This window comes from Helianthus annuus, chromosome 13, assembly GCF_002127325.2.
Source record: "Helianthus annuus cultivar XRQ/B chromosome 13, HanXRQr2.0-SUNRISE, whole genome shotgun sequence".
In the NCBI taxonomy this organism is placed as follows: domain Eukaryota; kingdom Viridiplantae; phylum Streptophyta; class Magnoliopsida; order Asterales; family Asteraceae; genus Helianthus; species Helianthus annuus.
This window is the reverse complement of record NC_035445.2, coordinates 112357862-112370543: the sequence shown is the minus strand read 5'-3', so window position 1 is coordinate 112370543 and position 12682 is coordinate 112357862. Positions and strand designations below refer to the sequence as shown.

At 32.9% G+C, this 12682-nt stretch overlaps 1 protein-coding gene across 1 annotated transcript; it reads right to left on the bottom strand.

Moving 5' to 3' along the window:
* Positions 1-2391: 2391 nt before the first annotated feature.
* On the bottom strand, positions 2392-4064 carry LOC110901486 (nascent polypeptide-associated complex subunit beta). The gene is made up of 3 exons (XM_022148312.1): positions 3997-4064; positions 2643-2791; positions 2392-2555 (listed from the first exon to the last, which is right to left on the bottom strand). The coding sequence occupies exons 1-3, from the start codon at positions 4062-4064 to the stop codon at positions 2392-2394; spliced, it is 381 nt and encodes a 126-aa protein (XP_022004004.1).
* Positions 4065-12682: the final 8618 nt, after the last annotated feature.

Genomic DNA, 12682 nt, shown 5'->3' with positions numbered 1-12682 from the left:
ATTAGTGATCCTTACTTATTATCCTGACAAGTGATCCTTACTTCTGTGACAGATAGTGATCCTCAGAAGAGCTTCAGGATCAGGATCATGGATCACCTTAAGGATCCTCATACTAACGATTGGCTGTTTGTATTTCGTATTATTTTGCAGGAGTATTGAGCTTGACTTGGTCTTGGCAACGTTACTATGGAATATTTCCCGGGTATCTCGCACTCATTTGAACGAAAATGGACGTTGTGGAGAACGTGGGAGAATGGCATGAAAGTCGGGCAGTTAGTTAGCTTAGTTTAGCTTTCATATTTAAAGGGGTGACGAGCTAAAATTAGAACACTTAGCCATTTTTTGCTTACACACACTCTCGTACAGTTGCAGTCACAAAGCTCTCAGCAAACACTTAGCATTTCTCACACTTTTACACGTTTAAGCATAGTGATACTTGTACTTAGCTCGTCACTATCCGAAGTTGTAAACTTTAATTGATTTATTTGAGCTTGGTGATCGGTAGTTTCCATCACCCGAGGTTTTTTATGCCGGAGATCATTCATTGATCAAGGGCTTTTTCCTCGTATAAATCCTTGTGTTGTTCGTGCAATTTATATCATAGTGATCCTTATCATAGTTCTTCATTTCAAGCATCATTCCCCGTAACTTGGAGTTTGGTTGCATTATCCTAGTGTGATTTTTGACCAAAACATATATTATGTAACAAGAAATTTTTAACATTTTTTAAAAAATAAACTACTCGGCTCTTTTTTGTTTTTCTTTTATAAAAATGTTCAAATATATGTATGTTACATTTCATATTTTTTTTAGAAAAAATAAAAATATTACATGGGGCTTTTACAAAGGTTTTTTGAGTTTTCTCAACTTAAATGGATTTTCTTTTTATCATTCCCCTATATATGTATATATATATGGTATGGTTTATGCGAGAACCACCTTTATTGCGAGAACCAATGTGAACACAACAAAATAAACCCACTACACTACCAAAAACCTAAAAAACATAAAAAAACCTAACCACCCCACCCCCCCCCCAAAAAAAAAAAAAAAAAAAACCTAAAAAAATCTAACGCCCCACCCCCCAAAAACCTAAACCCCCACCCCTACCCAAGCTAAATGCTAAAAATTAAATCCATAAAAAATCTTAAAAAATCTAAAACACTCAAATTTTTTTAATATTTTTTTATTTAAATCGCTACTTTTAGTAGCAAAAAAATGTAATTTTTAATAACGAAAAGTAGTGATTTATCATAAAAAATATTAAAAAAAATTATGTATTTTTTAGATATTTTAAGTATTTTTGGTTGTGTTCACATTGGTTCTCGGGGTTTTCGCAATAGAAATGGGTTCAGGAGAAAACAATTTAAAGTGTGAAAACGGTAAGAACGATTTTCAGACACAAGATCTTTGTGATTTGTGGCTAATATGATACGGTGGCATTTTTGTAAATAATGAGAACCTTAAAACTACTAGGAGGGGTAAAATTGGAAGATTCAAACAAGGGTGTACATGCTAATTACATGCCATTTTCCCCCATCATATTTAAGCGCCAATAAATTTTTTATACGTGATTATTTTTCTAAAAAAATTACACCATAAAACTCAGCGTTTTTTATCTTTCCAACGAGTATACTATTGATATACTTTTCGAAAAAAACGAACTGAATTTTTTATGACGTTTTCAATTTTTATTTTTTATGGCGTTTTCAGCTAATTTTGTGGTGTTTTCTGAACTAGTTGTTTTTATGAACTGAGTGTTTTATGACGTTTTCAACTTGTTTTTTATGGCGTTTTTCTAAACTGGGTGTTTTTATGGCGTTTTCAACTAAGTTTTTTATGTTGTTTTTCTGAACTAGGTGTTTTTATGGCGTTTTAAACTGAATATCTAATGGTGTTTTTCTAAACTGGGTGTTTTATGGCATTTTCAACTCGGTATTTTTCATGGCGTTTTTCTGAACTTAGTGTTTTATGGCGTTTTCAACTGTGTATTTTTCATGGCGTTTTTATTGAACACCCAGTTCATGTCATTTTTTTTAATTTAAAAGTATAGCAATAGTATACTCGTTGGAAAGATAATAAAACACTCGATTTTATGGTGTAATTTTTTTTAAAAATAATCACGTATAGAAAAGTTACGAGAGTTTAAAAAAGACGGTGGAATATACATGTGACTTGTATGTGCATGGTCCCGCCTATATATATAGGCCGGTTATTGTACAAAATGTCTTAACGTACGCTGCGTACACAATTCAGTATCAACATGCGAATTTGGTTTATAACATGCGACTTTTATCTTTTTATATACATGCGATTTGTAGTTTTTTTTTATAAACATGCGATTTATATATTTTTTAAATGGGATTTGTAGTTTTTTTTATCATGCGATTTTCATTTTTTATGTAACATAACGTGCGATTTTATCATCATGTACGCATCGTACTTTAAGGCATATTGTACCACACTATAATAAGCAGTTGGATTAGCTAAATTCCTACCTTTTGTTTTGGAAGAACCACTAACAACCCAAGTGTTGGCACGAATTGAGGCTTGAACTGAAACACAACGGAAAAAAAAAAATAAACAATTGATGTTTTAATCAAATAAAAAAGAAAACCAATGATCATGTTTAAAGGTGCTACCTTTAGGGTTCAAGAACTGGATAACTGTATCATCCTTAAAAATGTTAACTTCCTCAATTTGTGGGATTATGTTTACTCTAATTCTTTTCAAAATGTTTTGCAGCCTTTTGTCATCTATTGTGGTGATTTTATACGCAACCTTCTTCTTTCTGAATGTAAGTAAATAGTAACTTATATAAAATATAATTATCCTTATATTAAAAAACAAACGCTTTGAACAGTAAACTTTATACTCAATTAACACCCTTTTTTACAATAGTGATTTGAAGCATTTTTAATAAAAACAATCAAATACTTTTAATGTTATACATACCCTGCAAGACATATTTGTTGATCAGTTCTGTTTAAACATAAGGAAAAACATGTAAATAATACCTGATACAGCAAACAGGCCAGCAGAGAATCCAGTCAGAGACACAGCCACGGAGTTCGACATAGTTGTCAGCTTGATTTGGTTCCTGATGTATTGCAAAATACATCCCTTATTCGTGTATATTTTGTATATTTTATCGTTATATTAAAGAGCATGGTCGGTGACCATGACTTTTATTTGTCCAAAAAAAAAACCCACTTCTTTTCTAAGTTGACAAAAGTCAATTAACAATTGACAAAAATAACCCTCTACTTTCAAACTTCACAATAAAGCCTAACACTTTCTAACTTCTCTTTAACACTCATACTTTTGTCATGCAAACCACTCTACCCTCAAACTTTGCTATTATGTCAAAGGTAACCCTCTAACTTTTTAAATGTCACTTTCTCACCCCCTCACATTTCTGAAGTTTTGAGATTACTCTAATACCCATTTGTTATGTTTTTTATGGATGTGTCGGTGTAAATTCGAGTTCGTATACGCTTTAACATAGTTTTTGTTTGAAGATGAGTCGGGGCAATTATAAAATGTTTTCTTTTACGTACGTTTTGAGTGGACTATGTTTTGACGTAAGTTCTATATGTTTTGATTTGACGGTATAAATTTGAGTTATCATACATTTCTACGTAAATTAAGTTCGAAAACGAGTCCGGTCGATTGTAGTCTATACGTTATCATTTTGCATACAGCGTCGCCGCAACGCTCGACGGGTAAAAAAACTAGTTCATATAAATATCCAACTAGAAGAATAGTCTTTTGTGGTGACACACCTTTGGTATGTGTGTGTATAATAAAACAATTAAAAGGGAAAAAGTACATTAAAAGCCGCACTGCACCCATCTGCCCTCGTTTATGACCAGAGACACCGCCCCATTCACAAACGAGCACACACAATGCAGCTGGTTGTTGGATTCCCATGGGGATGCTCAACAAAAAAAAAAAAAAAAAAAAAAAAAAAAAAGAGAGAGAAAAAAAAGAAACCTTCTAACGCTACCCCTCCCACCAATGCGAACATCACCAGCCATCTTCGTTAGCATTTCAACATTCATCTGCCATGGATACATTGAAATATGTCCATAAAATAGCATCAATATGCTAACTTTAATAGGGTAGGTTGCTTTAAGAGATGAAGGTTCGTTTGATAGATAATTATATCAACATTAATAAAAGCAAAATAGTTAATTGATGTTAACTTGATTATTATTCATGTAAATACATAATAACCCGCAAACAAATTTGACTCGGTCAGATAATAAGTTAAACGAGACGTGTTCAGGTTACACGATTTAAAATGTATTTCAAATAGTAATATACAAAAGGGTTAAAAAGGCAAAAATCGTATACATGAAATCGATTCACCTTGGCGACAACAAGTCGTGGCCAGTGGACGAAATATGAGAGAGAAGATAAGAAAGCAGATCATAAGATTCGACGTACAACATTATATAGTTTTCAAGTATTTGTCCATAAGCATCAAATGTCAAATGTGAACCTTTGGAAATGTAAACGTAGATGAAACCCATGCATGCAAGACAAGTGGTTTTTGAGAGTTTCCTATAATACTCGTTATATAGTGTCAATCATAAACAACAAAACTCATTTATATTACTCGACTCCATTGCACCTATAATTTGAATCTTATTGGCTACTATCACATAAGGCCTATGATGTAAACCTTAACCCTTCTTAACTTCATATAAACATCACATTACCCATTTTTACCCCTTTTTACTCCACCCCATCCTAAGGTAATAATTTAACGTTATTAACTTTAGCTCATCCACCACTCTTTTAACTATATTAATATTAAATATTTAAATAAACTACAAAATAAATAAATAAATAAACAAATAATAATACCATTTCATTAACTTCTTAGCTAAAATAAACATTGATAAGAAATAACATTAGTTTTTTATTTTTATTTTTTTTTTCTTAAGTTTACATGGTAACCAAGGGAGGTTTTCACTCCCATTAACATGGGAAAAGAGTGGTTTGAAATAAACGTTAACTTGTCATGTCATCTTTAACACCAATAAAGTTAGAGTACCTCTAAGGCCAAATAGACGTTTGATGAGTGGAAAAAATAATACACGATTGACATTTGCGGATATTGCTATGAATGCATCCATTATGTTGTGACTATCCACATCTATAACTCCTATCTCTTTAGTTACTATTGTACTAATGTAAGGGCTTATATATAATGACATTGGTATATAATGTTGAAATCAATCAATAAGAAATCCATCTCCCATTCTCCCATTCTTTTTATACATTCCTAATAGGTTCTAGTTGTTACATAACACGTTATCAGCACGAAAGTGTTTGATCAAAGACCCATACATAATCGTTCACGAGTGGATTATTTGTTGATTTAGATTTGACATCCTTTGAGGCGATTATGTGGATGCTTGGTATATATGGATTGTTACTATCCTACAGGTAAGTTTTATTTTGATTCATGAGATTTATTAATTGTTAATCTTGTATTATTTATTCGTCTTAATTTTTGGATGATTAATTTATATTTTCAATTTCAAGCATCTAAAAGCCATCATAAATATTACCATAAACTGAAAAGGAATTTTGAATATCAGAAAAAAAAAATCTTTTTGATCAATATTGAAGATTTAAATTATTGAGATGTTATTTAATTACTTCGAACAAATCAAAACGATACTAGCAAAAGCGATGGTTTCTATAAAATTTTTGGTTGATATCCATTTATCATCGTTTTGTTTGTTTTGTTTATATGCAAAACGTATTTGTCAAAGGAATGAAAAAAATAAATAAGTAAATCTTCGTTTTCTGGGATTGAGTTATTTTTCAAAAGGAAAAATATATATTTAATATTCTAATCAGAAGAATTTGATACAAATTTATTGTATTTATTTATTAGTGTCAACTATAGTATTTATTATATTATTAAATTAATATTAATATTAATATTAATATATGGTGTAGCAATCTAATATTATATATGATATCAAATATATCGTATATCCAGTTTATGAAAGTAATTTTGCAAATATGCATTTATTATAATGTCGTTAGCAACATATATTTTAATATTTCAATAATAATATAACGTCTTTATATATTATGAACTTCAATCATGTTTTCTATTATTATAAGCTAAATTGCACTTTTCGTCCTTTATGTTTCAATGTTTCAACATGCGCTATCCTTTAACTTTAAAACTGTATGTCCTTTATGTTTGCAATCATTAACGGGCGGTGTCCTTTCAGCTAAACTCAGTTAACTTTTCTATGTTAAAACCCCTCATGTGTAACTTTGTAAAACTCCTTAACAGCAGGGACCATATGTGCAATATTCAAATTCTGTTGGCCAACAATTAAACTCTATTTGTTCTTTAGTTCATGTAGCCACACCTCATCTTTCTCAACAATTAAACTCTCCTGCAAATACAAAACCTCAAATTCCTACACAACTTCATAATTCTTAACAACCCATTAGTCGAAAACCTGGAACACAAGTCAAGCTTGAAAACCCTAAGTTTAGAGCCTCTGTTTAGGGAATTAGGTCAAACATGGTGACACATGGTTTATTTTTAACGGTCAACGATTCGAGGAGAGGGGAGCATTAACAAAGATGTAACGACGTGTGGGGTAGAAAATAGCGACAGTGACATGTTTACATGTGACGACGTAAGTTCGAACTATTTCTGGCAGATTAGAGAGACAGAGCTTCGGTCACGGTGGCCATGGATGTACGACACCACGCAGTTGAACACAGTGTGGTGAATTCAGTTGAATCGGGTTGAGTTGAGGTCTTCTTCCATGGTTGTGCGGTGAATTTCAGTTAAATTCACTGACTCTGTAACTCGCCATGCATCGCCGGAATTCGTTGGTTTGAAACTCCGACCATCCTTACTTCCTCATCGATTCAGCGCACCCAGAAGGTAATTCCTTCATGCTTTCTGTTGGATTGTGATCGTGAGCTAAAGCCCTCTACCAATTTGATATGGTAGAGGCTTATTCGCATTAATTTTGTGAATGGTTAGATTAGGGTTTATCGTGCTCTGATTTGAGCTTAGGGTTTTCAAGCTTGACTTGTGCTCCGGGTTTTCGACTAATGAGTTGTTGAGAATAATGAAGTTGTGTGGGAATTTGAGGGTTTTGTATTTGCAGGAGAGTTTAATTGTTGAGAAAGACGGGGTGTGGCTACATGAATTAAAGGACATACAGAGTTTAATTGTTGGCCAACATAATTTGAATATTGCACATATGGTCTCTGTTGTTAAGGAGTTTTACAAAGTTGCATGTGAGGGGTTTTAACATAAAAAAGTTAACTGGGTTTAGCTGAAAGGACACCGCCCGTTAATGATTGCAAACATAAAGGACATACAGTGTAATTTTTAAAGTTAAATGATAGCGTCTGTCAAAACATTGAAACATAAAGGACGAAAAGTGCAATTTAGCCATTATTATATGAATATATTTTTAGAATGTTTAGTAGTAATATTGTTTTGTTGGCATGTTAATATACATTGTAACTATTCTTAGATAATCTCATATTGATTATAAAAAAAATCGTTTTTTATATATATTCCTATGTAATGTGTATGTTAATATGTGGATGGCATATAGTGGATTTGATCCAATTTATTTTCAATTGTTCTATGATAATTGTTTTCTAAATAGTGATAGACTAATAGTTTGGTATTCTTAATTAACAGTTTGGGTTTAATACCATATGTGCATCATATACGTTTTCAAACTCTCTTTTGACTTTTTACGCAACTGAATGGATGTTATGTATATTTAATTAGTATCTATACATTTTATGATGAACTAATAATGAAAATACAATGTGTATTAAAAGGTGATGTCTAATAGTTCAATTTGAAATTAATCATAATGCATTTATGTTAATGAATTTACAATAATGCACATGTTTATATGATAATATGTTATAATGTAACACCCCCAAATTCCACCTGCGGAAACCCCGCAAGGCGTGTTACGCATCAGAGTTCGAGCCACCAATCACATTGAACCAATGATAAATATTTAGGTAAGTCATAACATTAATTACCAAATAAGATGTCTACATGATATCAATTCTCAAAAGTTGTGTAGCGGAAGCATGTAATCGTTTCATAATAATAATCAAATCAAGGTAGTGTTTATAAGTGAATCCAAGAGTCTCGATCCATGACCACTCCAGCACTTCCAGATAGCAAGTCCATGTTCCAAACGTTAATAACCTACAAGCATGCAAACAAGTGTGTCAGACTACGCTGGTGAGTTCAAGGTGTTATTACGCGTGGTGTTACCAGATATGTGTTAATACGATTCAATGATATGTTACGATGTTGCTCAAGTTAGATTACCCTAGGGACTACGCCCTTACGTAACCGAGGAGTGTGCCTCTAAGCAACCCACTATGTTGTCCGGTTAGTTACCCTAGGGGAACCGCCCTTACGTAACCGAGGAGTGTGCCTCTGAACAACCATAGTGAAACCCAGATAATTAGTACCTAATAGCGCTATCAACTAATCACCCCCATTGCCCTCCAGGCAATAACCAAAACCGATTAAGTTATTTACCCAATGTTTCCCTTCCAAATGTTTACCAGTTGTCCCAAACCACCGGGACGCATGCTTGAGAAAATGCAATGAACTCACCTTTGGTTTGCTCGGTAAGATTAAATGTCCATTCACAGTTGGTCAATCAAATCCTAGTATGATTACCAGTGATAATTAGTTTTTACGTTTACGTAAATCACAATCTCTCGTGCAATAGAACAAATAGTCACAAGTATGTTTCATGCTATCACATAAGCTGTAACAAATATTCACTTCAACGCATAACCATATTGTACATTCATGCCATATGTCTGTTCAGTTTAATCTAAGCACTCGACTCATCGCAACATTATTAACATATAACTCAACAACATGTGATCTCATTTAACCCGGTTCGGGCCCTGGCCCAACCTGAATTTCATAACAGTCGTGCAGCCCAACCCAGTGAACAGCTCAACATTTCACAATCAGGCCTCCGCTCCATTGGCTGCGGCCTAAATATCACAAGGGGTATGGGCCGATCAGTTGGGCCTGCCCCGGTTCCCAAACAGAATTCGATCCCCCCAACATACTACTGTCCAACATTTGACTTGTGTAACCCATAACCATACTCAAGGCCATGATTTAGCACCAATGATTCCAACATTACAGTATTTTCGCTTCATATCAATAATCATATAAATCACCATAACCTATTCACATATATGACATGCTGGCCAATCATCGCTAACATGGATAGTTCACTTAAATGAGCAGGAAATTTCAACCCACATTTAATCAACACCAACCTATAATATCACTGTCGTGTTTCATGAACCCAACCCCAATCTTACCCATCAATTCTAATCGGTTCAGTAACGGACATCGATCCAACTAGTATGTACATAGATTGTTAATGTATTCGGTTCAAACCTATGTCAATATCATATCACGGTTTACATTAGTGATCCGAAGATCGACTAAATCATGCAACCTAACAAGTAATTCAATCATGCAAGCTTGAATAACAACAGTAACGATTTAAAACATTCAATCAGTAACCATATCATTTCTACTGATCGGACAACCTAATCAAACATCATTACACATTCAGCACATATATACACTTGATCGGTCTAGGCAACTATTGATCAAGCAACATCACACAAACATGGAATGAATAAGTGGGGATTACTAACCAATAATCTGATTAATCAAGATGGAAACCGAAACAGGAGAGGGGGGTCTTGCTACTTCCGTCGCACATGGGTGGGAGGTAGGGTTTTGTTATGTAGTATATTGTGTGATATAGGGATGTCACGTACATCCAGTTATAATGCCGAACAAAACAATTAGTGGGCCGGTGATCATGTTAAGTATAATAGTTGGATCGAGATTCAGTAAGTGGGCCTAGATTATTTGATGATGGTGGCGGCCCATGTGCTTGATTAAATAGAACAATTTGTTAGCAATTTCAATTAATGTAACTGCCCATCTGAATGCATGTGGAAAGTTGTTGATTATTATCACTCGGCTCAATAATATTTGCTACCTAGCCGAGGTAGTTCAAGGATATGCGTGGCCCATACTAACCTCTTGACACAATAATACCAAGTACACACTCACTCGTACCCGATTACATTTACGTTTAACAAGTTTAAGATAGTGAGAAACGTTACAGAGAGATAATGAGAGGAATTAGAATCACGGGACTAAATAGCACTAACCTTAAGAGTTCAGGTTGTCACATATAATATGACAACTGCTTAGTAAACTTTGTTGTATATCATTGTTATTGCACTTGTATATGCCTTATAGTTGCTATTAGAAATATGTTATTTGATTCTATGAAATATTGGTGTGGTAAAAGATATTATTTGCAAATTAACATGACACTAAAATCCTCAAGATACCTGTTATATTTTCTTGAGCAACAATTTTTTTTAGTATAAGAAAGCTCATTTACAAGTAATAAAGATACATATGTTATATATATGATCGAGAAAGTTGATAGTGACGTTTGTTTATGTTTTAAACTAGAGTACTGAAAAATATGTGTGATATAATTGTGATTGGCTATATCATGTTACATTTACGCATAAATTACATATATTTTCTTGCAAGTGATGAAAAGATATATACATCTTATTTTATAAAGTTTTTCTATAACTTGTTTTCTACGGTGATATTTTATAACGTAGTGTATTATGTAAATCGACTCTACATTATACCTTGATTTTATATGTCATCATGCATCATGTAAATAATGTTGAATAAAACAACAAAACCAAATATGTGGTTTATATGCTATCACAAAAAAATATATAAATATGCTTAAATATGACATTAGAAGTGTCATACTCTCTAAATCTCACTATTAATTTATAAAAGGTCATAAGATTTATAGACCGATAATACTACATGACTCAGTCATGTTACGATTTTCCAATTTATAATATATGAAAAGAAGATTGTCTTTAATGAAAATCTGGATAAAAGATGTTCATTTGTCACACCTAAGATATGCTCATGAAGTAGCAACACCATTAAGAAAGTATGAAGTTTAAAATGATTCCGTATTCGTGTGAGTGAGTAAATAATGAAATTCCATGAAAGTTTTCAGATTATATCTCATTCCTTGAAGTGAATGTGATTGCATATTGTAGTGATAATGGACATAATTGAAAATTTTGTAATTATGAGATCAACCATTTAGAATTGTGATGGTGGTCATGATAATAATGAGATGAACCAATAAAAGTGGTAAACTAAGGAATGAGTCTCTCGTATCCTATTTTTTATATTACATACGTGCAAGTAATACATATACGGTCATAAACCAAAAGTTTATAGATCATGATTATTTACTTTATTGGCATGACCGGTTAGACCACACCAAGTCAATGATGATGTGAAACATAATGAAGAACCTTAAGATCTTCTAGCTGATAACATGTATTGTTTGCTCTTAAGGGAAATTATGTATTTGCCAATTAAGGGTGTGTATCCCTAAATATTTTGGACGTGATTAAGGGATATGCATATCCTAACATGATACCATTTAGTGTTTTAAATTGATGCATCGTCTAAATGGTTATCAAACTCAGAACTTGATGTTTGTGTAATTTATGGCTTAGCTAATAAGATAGCAAGCATAATATTCCAAATTGCATGTATTTATTATTAGTGATGATAAGTTTATTTCCCTAGCTATTAATGATCGACAGAATAAGTGTTGAACTTTCTGTAGATTATGTTCATACAGGAATTGCTTTGTTGAGACGATCACTAAACTATTGATTGCAGCCAATGATCATAAGAGCAACAGTTCATATTTGTATTTGGGTACATGTGATTTTACATGTACAACATTAATTCACATCAAGCCAATATGTCATCATACTTCCCCTGTTATAGTTGGTTTTTGGCTAGGATCCAAATACATCCCTTCTAAGATTTTGGTTGTGCGGTATATATAATATTTATCCACCACTAGCACAATGTTGTGACCTCTAAAAGGGTTGTGAATATATGTTGGGTAAAAAATAATTGTCTATGATTAAATACTTAAAGCCATTGGTGAGAGATTTGCATACGGCTCATTGGTTTTCACTTTAGTGAATGAATGTTCCTAACATTAGGGGGAGATAACAAGCAGTTGGAAAGTGAAAATTGAAATGAATTATCATGTCATCTTGATCCTCATACTATAAACGGTAAACCAGAAGTTTAAAGGATAATTCATTTACCAATATTAAAGAACAAATTACCAGACAAGTTCACTGACCTAAATAGAGTGACTAAGTAAGTCACATAATCAACTGCTGATACTCCAGTCATATTTGTGTCCCAAGAGGACAACCACATATTTTGTAATGAGTCTATTGCACACCTAAAAGCATGGTAGAAAAGCTGATTCCAATAATAAAATTCCTTGAAATTTGGAGCAAGTAATTAAGATGGTCAAGTTGAGGTTATAGTAATAAGATCTCCTGAAGAGACAGTAGACATGATGGTTCAAGAAGAACCTCAGGTACCTGAAAATAAAGAGATCTCGATAAGTTGTATCATGTCTAAGATATGTATGGAATCGAAATAAAAATCGACGTCGTTATACTTTTGTATATAATGTAG

Excerpts from the sequence above, each read along its gene's own strand:
- LOC110901486 (XM_022148312.1), bottom strand. The coding sequence starts at position 4,064 with ATGAATGTTGAAATGCTAACGAAGATGGCTGGTGATGTTCGCATTGGT. Across the intron at positions 2,792-3,996 it reads GGGAGGGGTAGCGTTAGAAG|AAAGAAGAAGGTTGCGTATA; the intron begins GTTTCTTTTTTT and ends ACTTACATTCAG. Across the intron at positions 2,556-2,642 it reads CCAGTTCTTGAACCCTAAAG|TTCAAGCCTCAATTCGTGCC; the intron begins GTAGCACCTTTA and ends GTTGTGTTTCAG.